The sequence below is a fragment of the Myxine glutinosa genome, chromosome 10 (genome assembly GCF_964187855.1).
Source record: "Myxine glutinosa chromosome 10, kmMyxGlut1.1, whole genome shotgun sequence".
NCBI lineage: Eukaryota > Metazoa > Chordata > Myxini > Myxiniformes > Myxinidae > Myxine > Myxine glutinosa.
In genome coordinates, this window is record NC_136270.1 from 77,984,465 (window position 1) to 77,998,795 (window position 14,331).

At 45.8% G+C, this 14,331-nt stretch overlaps 1 protein-coding gene across 1 annotated transcript in view; it reads left to right on the plus strand.

Annotated features, from left to right (window-relative positions):
- MYDGF (myeloid derived growth factor) overlaps nt 1-11,712 on the plus strand; it is a 44,194-nt gene extending 32,482 nt beyond the window's left edge. Inside the window, exon 6 of the mRNA XM_068126726.2 lies at nt 10,038-11,712. Within this exon, the coding sequence (XP_067982827.2) occupies nt 10,038-10,117 (80 nt within the window). The 3' untranslated portion in view covers nt 10,118-11,712. The remainder of the gene's footprint in view (nt 1-10,037) is intronic.
- The last annotated feature ends 2,619 nt before the right edge of the window (nt 11,713-14,331 follow it).

Sequence of the window (14,331 nt, forward strand, 5' to 3'; positions counted from 1 at the left end):
AGGCTTCCGTCTGGCCACTCTGCCATAAAGCCCAGATCGGTGGAGTGTTGCAGTGATTGTTGTCATTCTGGAAGTTTCTCCCATCTCCACACAGGATCTCTGGAGCTCAGCCAGAGTTACCATCGGGTTCTTGGTCACCTCTCTTGCCAAGGCCCTTCTCCCCCGATTGCTCAGTTTGGCCGGACGGCTGCTCTAGGACGAGTCCTGGTTGTTCCAAACTTCTTCCATTTAAGAATTATGGAGGCCACTCAATGCAGCAGAAATTATTTTGTAGGCTTCCCCAGATCTGTACCTCGACACAATCCTGTCTCTGAGCTCTGCAGGCAGTTCCTTCGACATCATGGCTTGGTTTTTGCTCTGATGTGCGTTGTCAGCTGTGAGACCTTATATAGACAGGTGTGTGCCTTTCCAAATCATGTCCAAGCAATTGAATTTACCACAGGTGGACTCCAAGTTGTAGAAACATCTCAAAGATGATCAAGAGAAATGGAAGGCACCTGAGATAAATTTCAAGTGTCACAGCAAAGGGTCTGAATACTTATGTCAATGTGATATTTCAGTTTTTTCTTTTTAATAAATTTGCAAAACTTTCTAAAATCCTATTTTCTCTTTGTCATTATGAGGTATTGAGTGTAGATTGATGAGGGAAACCATGAATTTAAACGATTTCAGCATGAGGCTGCAACATAACAAAAAGTGAAAAAAGTGAGGGGGTCTGAATACTTTTTGAAGGCACTGTAAGCAAGCCGGACTGGAGTTTTCCAAAACACACCTGAACAAGCCAAAATCCTTCTGGGAGAATGTCCTGTGGACAGATGAGACCAAATTAGAGCTTTTTGGTAAAGCACATCATCTCTGTGTTTACAAAAAACAAAATGAAGCTTTCAAAGAAAAGAACACCTTCCCTACAGTCAAACATGGAGGAGGTTCAGTGAAGTTTTGGGGTTGCTGTGCTGCCTCTGGCACTGGTTGCCTTGAATGTGTACATGGCATCATGAAATCAGGAGATTACCAAGGCATTTTGGAGCGCAATGTTCAACCCAGTGTCAGAAAGCTGGGTCATCGTCGAAGGTCATGGGTCTTGCAGCTGGGCAATGACCCCAAACACACTTCAAAAAGCACCCAGGAATGGTTCAAGACAAAACGTTGGACTGTTCTGAAGTGGCCAGCAATGAGTACAGATCTAAATCCCATTGAACACCTGTGGGGAGATCTGTAAACAGCAGTTGGGAGAATGCATCCTTCAAATCTGGGAGAACTGGAGCATTTTGCACAAGAAGAGTGGGCCAAACTGCCAGCAGAGAGGTTAAGGAAGCTCATTCATGGCTATAGGAAGTGCTTGACTGCAGTTATTTTGTTCAAAGGCTGTGCTACCAAATATTAAGTCTTGGGTGTCAATAATTTTGTCAATGCCACTTCTTTTTATTTTTCTGAATGAAAAGGATATTGTCGTGCGAATCCCCTCCGGGTTTATACCAGGGCTCGCGGATGGCTCAAACGGCTTTAGTTGAGGCGACGATCAAACACGGATTTTGCTATCACAGCACGGGATAAAGAATGAAGAAGAAGAAGCGGAAGCACTTATCTGGAGAGGGAACAAACTCAAACGGGAATCCGGGTTTAGAAGGAAATGGAAAATAATACAAGGGTTTATTTTGCAAGAGATAGCGGGACAGGAAAATATGTGCCGGTAATAAAATGTCCTCGATCGGGACGGCCCCACACACAGATTTCGAATACGCCACAAAGGAAAATGAATTACGAAAGGAAATGTCTCGTTGTGCAATGGTTCGTGGGTGAGAGCTTATCTGTAGTCGTGTCCGCCGTCCAACGCGGCTCCAAGCTCCGGCGCGAAGAAACCTCAGCCTCCTCGCTCGTACGCTCCACCCGGCCTTGATGCGACTTGCTCCGCGGCACGCCACGACATCCCTCGCTCCAGTACCAACAGCACCGGATCCCGCTCCAAGCACCACAACGAACCAACGTCACCCAGCACGAAGCACGAAGGTCCAGCGCGCGAGAAGGAAGAGCCAATGAAGACCAGGCACAGAGGAAACGAAGCACGATCTCAACTCCCAGCGAAGAAGAGAAGGGGCCTGCGCAAAAAATAGAGAGAATGTCGTCCAGCCCGCCCTTTTATCACCTTGCGTGTGATGTCAGCTCTGGCGCCCCCCCCCCCCCCCCCAATCAGCGCCTCGTCTCTCGACCTCTCGAATCTTCTCAATGTGCTGGTGCTTTCTCATTGGCCAAGTGCTTCCCGCCCTCCATATCACACCACCCTTGTGGCCAACCACCAGTACTTCCCTTCCTTCCAATCCCGGGGCAGTTCTCTGTCCCTCCTATGGACCAATCAACAGTCCTCCTGGGCGTGGCTCCCAGCCTTACTCAATGTCTGACGCCCACGCCGGTGTTGTACGTGGCTGTTGCCTGCTTGTCTTCCACAGTCTTATTGTAAGGGAGGGGAATTTAATGTGTGCACTAAGGGATCTATCTAAATGTTTCATTGAGTGCGTTGCCATAAGGGACACAGGTTTGACGACAGAGGGGACGACGAACAAAGGAATCTTATTCATAATCCCTGTAATATTTAGCACGCCCTGCTCCCTCATAGCGGGGACACCAATACAGCTTATGCCGACAACCCGGGCTAACATAGAACTTATTACAGGTAGATTCCCGATCGCGACAGTCGAAGCATGTTACCTATTCAGATCTATCTGGCTCTAGATATTGCTCTACCCAAATTCATAACAATATGTTAAGTTCAAAAACAAAAGGTTCTTTCATATTAACAGTAAAATAAAGAATTGTGGAGACTAAATACTTTTGTCAATTTAAACTTTTTGAAGAACAATACCTGCAACAAACAACGAAGTTTATCATTGTTCTGTGCAAAACAAAACATGATTACTCGTCAAACAATCTAATCGGTGTAATATACGTGAAACAGATCAGTTCAAATGTTCAAACTGCTTTCCTTCATTGTGTATGCACAGCTGTATCTGTGACGAAACACTCTGACACACAGTTCTGCATGTTTCAGTCGTTAAGGCAGCAGTCTCATTACGGATGAATTGTTTCAAGTCTCTAAGGGTCGTAGGATTCCTCGCATACGCTTTGTGTTTGAGGAAACCCCAAAGGAAGAAATCACAGGGTGTTGTTAAATCACAAGACCGACACGGCCATTCAACTGGACCACGACGGCCAATCCCTTTGTCTGCAAAGTTCAAATCAAGGGCCTGGTGTACACTGGCAGCATAATGAGCAGGAGCATAATCATGCATGAACCACATTTGGCCATCATTGAGTGGAAATACATGCTGCTTCAACATTGGAAGGTAATTTGCAGCATTCACATTTTCTTCGAAAAATATTGGTCCAACAATGCCTTCAGAAGAAAAGCTTGATACTGGACAATGTGCTCAACAGTAAATTGTGAGTTGTCTACTGCCCATATCACGCTGTTATGACTATTAACAGAACCAGATAAAGTAAACTTTGATTCATTTGACCACAAGATCATGTGCTGAAAATCATTGTCCCATTGTCCTGAATGGATTGTCGGCTTATGTTGGTGAGGTTTGATAAACGACGAGTTTATAATGGTGTGTGACTGTCGAGTTGTTGTTCAATGACCTCTTTCCTCAGTTCGAACAGTACGAGACCTACCTGATGACTCTTTTGGAAGAATGCTGCCGGTTTCATCAAACTGCTTGTTTATGCTGCCGATGGTTCTTCTGTCAATTGCGTCGGCGCCGCATTCTTTGACAAGTTGTCTGTTTACTTCAGCCGAATTTCTAGATGCAGAATACAAGCGTACAGCGCAAATTTCTGTCTCACGATATCCTCCATCATATTAGGGCATCTAATTCACAATGAACTGAACTAATGCAAAGACAAATGGGTGCAGCACAGTGAGCGAAGCTCACCCCGATCCATATCACATGATGCACCTCACCTTGTTGCGTATCGGGTGATGCCTGTGCGTGTTGAAGCGGTCACACCCATTTACGAGTAATCATGTTTTGTTTTGCACCAAAGAACAATAATAAGGCCGAGAAAAATATATTTCCGGTCTCTGGTCAGCGCACCCATCGATTTTGACCCTGTGCATCAACAATTTTTTTTTTTTCTCCAAATTTCCAACGGTACCTGCAACAGCGCGCGCCTGTTGCCGGGCCGGCACGCTATCTCGGGAAATACGGGTCTGTGATGGTCGCCATTGGTATCGACATCCGCGCACGGTTCTCCCCTACAAAACTATGTTTAGTTTGTCCAAATGCAACCAGCCGTTCCAAAGCTATGAGTAGTTTTGTGTGCCGTGCCGTCATGAATCCAATCGGCTGGATATTGTCATTTATTGAAATGAAGACGTTCTTTGTCGGATTCGTGTGAAGCAACCAGAAGGCCTAGAGAGATGCGGGTGGTCTCGTTAGTTAGGCCTGGATCGTACCTCGTTTGTCATGAAGTTGTGGGTGTCTGTGATAATCTGGTGGACTGGGAGAAGAGATCGTGGGAGACCATCGGCCTGTTAGACCACTTGCGCATGCGCAGTGTTGACATGATCGGCGCATTGGAATGTTTGACGGTACGGCAAGGCGATCTCGAGAACGAAATGGCAGTCTATAATATGCTTAAAGAACTTGATGATTTTTTCAGAATAAATACATTTTAAAATAAATTAAGCTTGTGTTCATTATTTACAAAAAGGCCTACCAGTCTCATTGGCTGTCTTTAATTTCTCTCTGGACGGCGCCACGGCAGATGAGGAGGACCGCAAGGCATGAGGACACAAAAAATAAACATATGTCACCCACAGGGTGAACCGTATCTTGCCAAAATGTGAAAATTCCGTTTTTTCGTCATGACGTCATCAAATGACGTCATAGCGTCAAACTGTTTACAGATCTGGGAAGCACTCATCAAGGGCATTCATATGAGGTATTACTCGATATGGTACCTACGATTTCAAAATTTGACCTTGGGGTCAATAATTTTCGACCTCCAGCGCTAACCATGAAGGTCAAGGCCGATCGCCACCAAAAACTAATCAGCTGAGCGCCGGACCATATACTAGATTCCCATGAAGTTTGGAGACGATCCGATCAAAGTTACTCAAAAAATAAGGGTTTCGTTGACCTCCATGATTGACCGCAAAGTGACCTTGACCTTTGACCTTGACCTTCAAAATTTTGTGTGCTGAAGGGTATCTCTATAGGACTCTGATATGCGAAGTTACAGGAGTTTCCAATAATAACTGTGGTCTACAGAGTGATCTAAACGTGAAAAAAAAATGATTAACCACAAACAAAAAAACAAACAAACAAACATACAAGCTGACTAATACATCTTGCAAAAACTTCGTTTTGGCAAGATAACAACACCTTTATATGTGCAATCCATGCTTTTCAAAAAAAAAAAGAAAAAAAAAAACCACATCGCCGCATAAATTTCTGGAACTTTGGTCTGACCAGAGACCAGCAATATATTTTTTCCGGCCTAAACGTAGCTGTTTGTTGCAGGTACCATTCTTCAAAATGTGCCCAGGGTTTCTGGACCGCTCTGTATATACAGTTGTGGCCAAAAATATTGGCACCCTTGCACTTTTTTTTCCGAATAACTCACAATTTTCTCGAAAAATAAGTTGAAATTGACAAAAGTATTTGGTCTCCACAATTCTTTATTTCACTGTTAATATTGTCTTGTGACTACCCTCTGGTTAACACTGCAGGGTGCCACAGATGACCAAACGAGCTTGAACTCCGAGGCATTCAATTAAATGGCAGACCTTCGTCATACGCGCGGGGAGGGAGGCCGAAGAGCTTACCTTCACGAGTTCACCCGACGTCCTTGACCCTGCAATAAATCAACTCGAACTGACACGGAATTAAAATGTACAAAAATACCGGCTTTATTAGAGACAAGTCAGTAGACGACGATGGTTCACGAGCAAGCGGTATTCAATGACAAAGGACGGACTATAACCGAAACAGGCCAGGCCCGGAAATGTCAAAACAAAGGTTACTGACCTTGAAATGAGATAGAAAATAATGTATTATCAGTTGTGAGGTTAGTTAGCTACACAATACCGAAAATTCAGTGAAAAATGAAATGGAAAAAAAAAAAAAAAAAGAAGGAAAAATCGAGCTCTGTGGGGCTAGACATATGACATTGGCCTAACCAAATATCGAAATCCTGTCGGATTCCACCAAACCCCTCAGAGAAGATGTAGCTTGAACTTGATTACCCCCGAAAAAGATGTCGCCCACAATGGGCGCGATACGCCCACTCTAGGCAGGACACAACTAGATCATGATATCAACCTCCCACCCAAGTTTCATCAAGATCAGATGATATCATCGGGTAGTTATGCTGTGGACAGACAGACACACAGACACACACACACACACAGACAGACGCACACACATGACGAATATAGTGGTCACTTGATAACTCGCGAACCAAAAATGCCAGTCACAAAATAATGCACGATAAAACTATGATTCCTAAATGGAGCGCTCCCATACAGACTTTAATACAAACAAAGGGAAATATAACTGAAAATAAATACAATACGTGTTTGTGTGGCACTTAGCTCTGAGCAGCTCTTGAACCTCGTCAGGAATCGTCAAAAATCGTCCGAGGCCTCTATGTCCTTGCACGCGAAAACCGCAGGCTGCACTCTGTGGGCGCAAACTAGGCCTCGCCGCGCGCTCTGCTCACTCTTGGCTTCGTGTGCGTAGCGAACAGGCCGCGCCCGTCTACTCGTTTCTGCTCGGGAACCCGCAGTTCTCGGTCCGCAGTTCCTCCTGATGATCACGATGAATATGTCCAAACACGACCGTTCGTGATGAATCTTCCTTGCGCAAGAGCAATAAGCAACCGTTCTCTATGGGATCCAGAACGAGAAGAAGAAAATGTCGGCCCAGCGTTCCTTTATAGTCAAGGCTCTGACGTCATCTCACGACGCCTCCGTCTCCGCTCCTAACAGCGAGTTCCATCTTACCAGTCCTTGTGCCAATCAAATCCCAGACCAATCACTTCTCTTCGGGGCGTGGCTCCACGGTCCAGCCTGATTGAGGTGGTGATGTAGTGCTGCAGCACCATCGGTAGTGTTTGATGCCTGGATTCCGGTTGGTTTTTATGGTGTCGATTGCTTGGCTTGGCTATGGTGTGTAGTGCGGTGTCATAAGGAACACAGGAAAAGACGACAGCGGCAATTACATACAGAGGATTAATTTACCCATAATCCCTCGCTAATTAACAAACCCCACACCTCTCATGGGGATGAAGATAAAGCTTACCCGACATACGGTCTACACGAATTTCCTACTTATGATACATTGAGGTTTCTTCTTCTTCACAACAGTCGGAGCACACCACCTATGCATTCTACCTGGACAAAGGTATTGCCTCCTTCCTACAAACGAAACAATATTACAGAACCTTTGTTTTTTTTATTCTGAACTTAATATATCCTTTCAAATCAGAAAATAAAAAGAAATGGCATTGACAAAACCCTAGACTTAATATTTGGTAGAACAGCCTTTGGACAAAATAACTGCAGTCAAGCACTTCCTATAGCCATGAATGAGCTTCCTACACCTCTCTACTGGCAGTTTGGCCCACTCTTCCTGTGCAAACTGCTCCAGTTCTCCAAGATTTTTGAAGGGTGAAGGGTCCCCCACCCCTTCCCACACCTCCTCCCCCCCAAGCCCTCTCCCTCCCACAGATCTCCCGATGTCCCTGCTCTCAAATGTTGTTTGTGTGCTTCCCCTTCTCTCCCCATCTTGTCTACCGCTCCTCTTATTATGTTTTATGTGTCTGATTTTTTTGTGTGATAAATGTTAGCTCTTTCACAAGCCTCGATCCTGTATACAAAAAAAAAAGAAAGAAGAAAGGTGCCTTCTCCTCCCAACTGCTGTTTTCAAATCTCCCCACAGGTGTTCAATGGGATTTAGATCTGGACTCATTGCTGGCCACTTCAGAACAGTCCAGCGTTTTGTCTTGAATCATTTCTGGGTGCTTTTTGAAGTGTGTTTGGGGTCATTGTCCTGCTGCAAGACCAATGATCTTTGACGGAGACCCAGCTTTCTGACACTGGGTTGAACATTGCTCTCCAAAATGCCTTGGTAATCTCCTGTTTTCATGATGCCATGCACACATTCAAGGCACAGTGCCAGAGGGAGCACAGCAATCCCAAAACATCACTGAACCTCCTCCATGTTTGACTATAGAGAAGGTGTTCTTTTCTTTGAAGGCTTCATTTTGTTTTCTGTAAACATAGAGATGATGTGCTTTACCAAAAAGCTCTAGTTTGGTCTCATCTGTCGACAGGACAGTCTCCCAGAAGGATTTTGGCTTGTTCAGGTGTGTTTTGGAAAACTCCATTCAGGCTTTCTTAGCAGTGGGGTCCTCCTGGGTCTCCAACCATATAACACTCTTTCATTGAGTTGGCGATGGATGGTGCGAGTTGAAACTGTCGTACCTTGTGTCTGAAGGTCAGCTTGAATCGATTTGGCAGTTGATTGAGGTGCTTTCTCCACCATTCAAACAATCCTTCGCTGCCATCTTCAGTCAAGTTTTCTCTTGCAGCCACGTCCAGGGAGGTTGGCTACAGTGCCATGGTCCTTAAACTTCCTGATAACATTGTATACGGTGGATACAGGAACATCAAGGTATCTGGGGATGGAATTTTAGCCTTGAGATTGCCCATGCTTTGCTATAATCTTGTGTCTGACCTCCTCAGACAATTGTCTGGTTTTCTTTCTTTTCTCCATGCTCATTACAGTACACACAGTGACGCAAAACAGCAGAATGAGTCCTTTTCTCTATTCAAACCGGTTGAATGAGTCATGTTTATATTGCAGGCACCTGCAACTCACCACGGGTGAGTTCAATTCCAAAGTAAAGGAGAATCAACTGCTTGAAATATAATTATTTCTAACAACTTCTAAAAGGTGCCAATAATATTGTCCGGGCCATTTTAGGATTTCTTTGTGGAATAAGCTAAGATTTAGTAATTTTTCAGCTTTTTTTGTTTTGTTCCACTCCAAACCAAAGAAATACATATGTGGATACCAAAATATTTTTTTTAATTTCAACAATTTTCTGGAGGAAATGGTGCATTATTTGAAAAAAGTGCAAGGGTGCCAATATTTTTGGCCACGACTGTATATATATATATATGTATATATTTTTGTAGATAGCAACCGCTCAAGGAGTACTACCGTTCTGACTTGGGAGCGTTAACGTGGTGCCCGGAACCATCTTGCACTCTCCGTGTCAGGACTGCTGGTCTTGCTTTCTGTCTCACTCAAACTATAGCTACGGGCTCGCTTTAATCTCTTTCTCGCAAACAAACATACACTTTTCTTATTTAAGACTGGCCTTGATGATGACTATATAGTCCGTAACTGGAGCCTTCAACATAAAAATACATCACATTGTTTTTGGTGCCATCTTTCAATTGTGAAGAATTTTCCCCATCTCTCAATTTTCAATAGTAGTATCCGGATCTGGATCTTCACCAAAATGTAATTTATTCGTCTTTGTCACACACCCAACCTCTGTCCACCAAGTTTCATCTGAAACCATCCATAACGTTTTGAGATATTCTGCTTTTGTGATGTTGAAGTTTTTTTGTTTTTTGTTTTTTTTCATTGGGAGAGGTAATGAAGCTAAATAATTTTTGGAATCACAATCTGGTGCTGCAAAAATGTATGGAGAGTGCAGAAATATCATGTGGAGGGTTTTCACACTTATTTGTCCTTTGTAGTTTTATTATTTTGGTCTTGTTTTTAGATCAATCTTAATTGGTATTTTTGACATGAGTGGCTAAAATAAATGGTGCGTATTGTACCAAATATGTTATCCTGGGACTGTACTGTATACTCAAAATAATTTCCACAAGATGTGATTGTGTCTTGATATGTTTGAAACAAATCATTAAAAGGTATTAATTTATTTGATGCTTTCCTTTTTATTGATGACATGTTCTCGCTTCTTTGTCATCTACCTTACTTTTCTCCCCAAAGTGTCTCATAATCCTGGGCATTTTCGAGCGGAGCTATCCAAACTTATGGTGGTTGTACGAGCTCATCATGAAGAACTTTGACCTCGGGAATACTACCAAATCTTGACGTTCACAGAAGCTTCTCTTTTTATTATTTTTCTCCTGAATCTGTGAAAGAAAACTTGTCCAATAAATGTTTTTTTTATGCCCCCTCCCGCCCCCCCCCCCCCCATCCTTTCCCAGACAAGTTTTAAAAGCCATGTGACACGGTTCGATATATATACTGAAACGCAAAAGAAACTTACCACCTTTGAAACCTTTAAATATCGACAATAACACTGCGTGTAGTAAATGTGTGAACTTATTTGTGGACAATAGTGTCCTCACTGTCAGACAAAACGGTCATGGATGGTCACTTGAACCTTCAATGGTCACTTCATAGCACAGCTGTTGAACAGCCGTTTTGACTGTCAGTGATTAGCCAAGGGGTACGGGATGATTTTAATGAGCTGCACGTGATGTCTTGATATTGGCTTTAAAAAGGCCAGTGCAAAATGGGTATTTCAATCAACATGCCACGATTGTCAAGGGATCAACGGCAGCGTGCCCTGGGCATGCTGCGAGGCGGACTGAGCTACCGTGAGGTGGCACGTCGCCTTGGCTGTTCACACCAGACGATATCGGCCCTGGTGGACAGAGACACCCTCCACAACTCTGCAGATGACAGACCTCGATCAGGGAGGCCAAGAGTCACCACTGCAAGGCAAGACAGGCAGATGGTCCGAAGTCACCTGCGGGATCGATTCCGTCCAGCATCCCGCACTGCGGCAGAAACTCCGGGGCGTGCAAACCCACGGATCTCCAATGATACTGCACGAAGACGACTGCATGACTATGGTCTGACTGCCAGAGGACCATACAGAGGCCCCGTGATGACGGCTGCCCATCGCCGCAATCGACAGAGATGGTGCCAGCAGCATCAGCGGTGGACCTTGGCGCAGTGGAACGAGGTCGCTTTCAGCAATGAGTCAAGGTTCTGTGTGGACAGTCCTGATGGGCGTGAGCGTGTCTGGACAAGAACTGGCGAGCGATATGCCGATTGTTGCGTGCGTCAAGCCAACAGGTGGGGTGGCCCAAGTGTGATGGTGTGGGCCGCCATATCAGGCCGGTACAGGACACCACTGGTGGTTGTGGATGGGAATCTTAACGCCCAGCGGTATGTGGATAACATCCTGCGACCTCATCTGCTGCCATTCCTGCTAGACCACCCAGAACTGAGAACCTTTCAGCATGACAACGCTCGTCCCCATGCTGCTCGCTTTACCACTGCATTTCTCCAAGGCGAGAACATCAACACCATGCAGTGGCCTGCGCTCTCCCCTGACCTGAATCCCATAGAGCACCTGTGGGATGAGCTTGGGAGATGCGTAGTTGGCAGGGCCAGGACACGGGCAGAGCTGCTTCAGACATTGAGGACTGAGTGGGACAGAATCCAGCAGCAATCCATCCAAAGACTGGTAGGCAGTATACGCCGACGATGCACTGCCTGTATCCAAAACAATGGTGGCCACACACGCTTTTGAAAGGGGACTGACATTGCACCCTGTGCTGTTCTGTACTGTAGAACAAACTGATGAGATGGTGTATTTTGGTCAAAAACTTGACATGTCATCAATAAAATGCCAATGTTTCAATTAGCAATTGTTGGTTTGTTTTATTTTGAACTGTTACAATTTTATTACATTTCAAACAAGTGGTAAGTTTCTTTTGCGTTTCAGTATATATATTATAATGTATAAACAGGTCGACTCCATATGATGAGTGGATACCAGAGATAACGTCACCGCGTGGCAGGCGGTGCTTATCGCTCCCAGCAAGGTGCAGCAGCAGCTGTATGGGACACCTTGCTGGCGGTTCTCCACTGATGATATGAAGGTCGCATAGTGACTGATATATATATATATATATATATATATATATATATATATATATATATATATATATATATATTGTTACAGATACGACTTTGATGGTATGGTGGGCCGAGCGGGATGGCCGCCGTATCCGTACAAGTTACCCGATTGTACTCGAACGTCGACGAAGCCGCGCTATGCTGGCTCAATAGGAAAGAAAAAGAAGACACACGGCTGGATTACAATCACACAATACGACACCAGGGGTTCAGTTCTCAAGACCTCCGGAGGAGGTTATATTAAGGCGGAAAAGGTTAGATTACAGGGACAAGAGGGAAACATAGGAAGGTGGGCACTTAAACACACTCTTATAGTAACCCTAGACAGACCACAGATAAACGGGACAAGGCTCACTCACACGGGGTTTGATGGCCAGGAAAGCGGCAGTCGATGGCTCAGGTGCACCTGGCTCAGGGACAGAATCGCGTACGGTGGTGTCCAGCAGATGCGGGGAGGTCGCTCAGCGCTCGTGGGTCGCGACTTTGGTGGAGATGCCGGGGAGGTCGCTCAGCGCTCGGGAGGGTGGCGTCTTGTCGTCTCAAGCTCGGGGCGCATCTGACGTCACGTCCGGCGCGGGGCCGCGTATATCCGGCGGGGAGTGACACGCCCTCGGCTCGTTAGCGCCGCCCCAGATGGCATCGGCCCATGGCTTCTCATTGGGTGCGGGGGTTACCGGCTCCGCCCTTGACGAGGGGCCGACAGGGAGCCCCTTCGTGGTAACCCCGTGGAGCGCGTGGTCAATGGCGGCTAACCGAGCCGGAAGGAGGACGCCCACTCCCCATGCCGTCACCGCGCCGCCCCCCTCTTTTGTTGTTGTTGTTGTAGTTGGCGCTTCTTCATGGGGAAGAGATGCGGAGAGGTATGGGGAGGTCCTAAACTTCCTAACAGGTGCCATATAATCACATTCTGGTGCAACGAAGAGTCATAATTAATGGAAACAAGTCCTTAACTGACATAGATTAAGAATAACTAGCAAGATGTCCTATAATTGTCTACGTGTGGTGCGGGGGACCTGGGCACGACATTTAATGGGGGAATGAAGGGGAAGATCGGCTCTAATGGGTGTTGTTTACAGACAATGGGACTAGGGAATGGGGTAAGGGGAGAGTTGGGGAGTATCGGAGAAGATAGGGGAATATTTACAAGCGGATATGGAGGTCAAATTCCATATTCGCAACATTGCACCCTTCTCTACCCTCGGGGCGTCCCGACCCGATAAATTTTTACCTACTTTAGTGTGGCACGCAATGTAGTTCCCTCTACTATTAACTCTACCCTGAGTGCGACAGTTTTATAGATATTCACAAATGAGTAAATATGTCCCCCTGCGACGTTGCACCCTTCTCCTCTCAGAAACACACCCACAGGATAACCGAATCCGGAAAGAATCCTCAAACTAAACATACAGCCGGTAGGGAGCATTATTTACAAGACTACGCTGATATTTACACTACGATCCAGGACCTGTTTTTGGAGGAACACATGCAGATGTTATGCATAGAGAGAGCGCGCTTGCCAACATCGATACACCAACCCACGAGTGCTCTGTGGCCGACGGCCTTTAATAACGTGCAGAGCACCCTTTCCCAGCATCAAAAGCACCACCCCACCACCAATCGGTGCAGTCACCATTGTTCATTGGAATAAAAATAACTTCAACAACCCCTAACCCTGCAGGTGTCTCTTGCTCTTCTTGTGGTGCACTTGGTGTTTAACTAAAAGTGGTTCACCTGTATGGCATAGGTGCCACGTTGACCCATAGGTCCATCCCCGGGTGGTGCTTGGCCGCAAACGAACTGCGGTCCATTGTGGGTGGCCACAAACATTGCGGTCCATATGGTGTACCGATCCAGGCAGCGAACAGCGAAAGTGCAGGCCCACAACTGCGTCGCCAGCACCTCTCTCTCCTCTCTCTCTACCCCAAAGCCAGATCCTCGGAGGTGGGAGACAAAAGAAGCAGACAAGTGAGTAAGGTGGTAAGGGCGCAAAAGTGCACGCAATACAAGATGATGCACATTGGGGGCACATGGGAACCAGGTGAGACAGGTACGTTCCTATCGTACGCCCCCCCCCACCAGGTAACCTACATGGCCCCTCCCTTACCCCTTACTGTATCCACAAAACACAACACTACCCATAAACATCTACTTTACAAATCGACAACATCCCTACTGTCTTCCCCGTTCCTCCCATATACCAAATTCGTCTTCTCTCCCTCCTAACCAATCAAATTTGCCATTTTCAACTCTCATCAAAATTTGCCATTTTCAACTCAACATCAAAATTTGCCATCACCAATTCATCATCAGTCCCTCCTAGGGAGGGAGAGATGGAATCACCCCA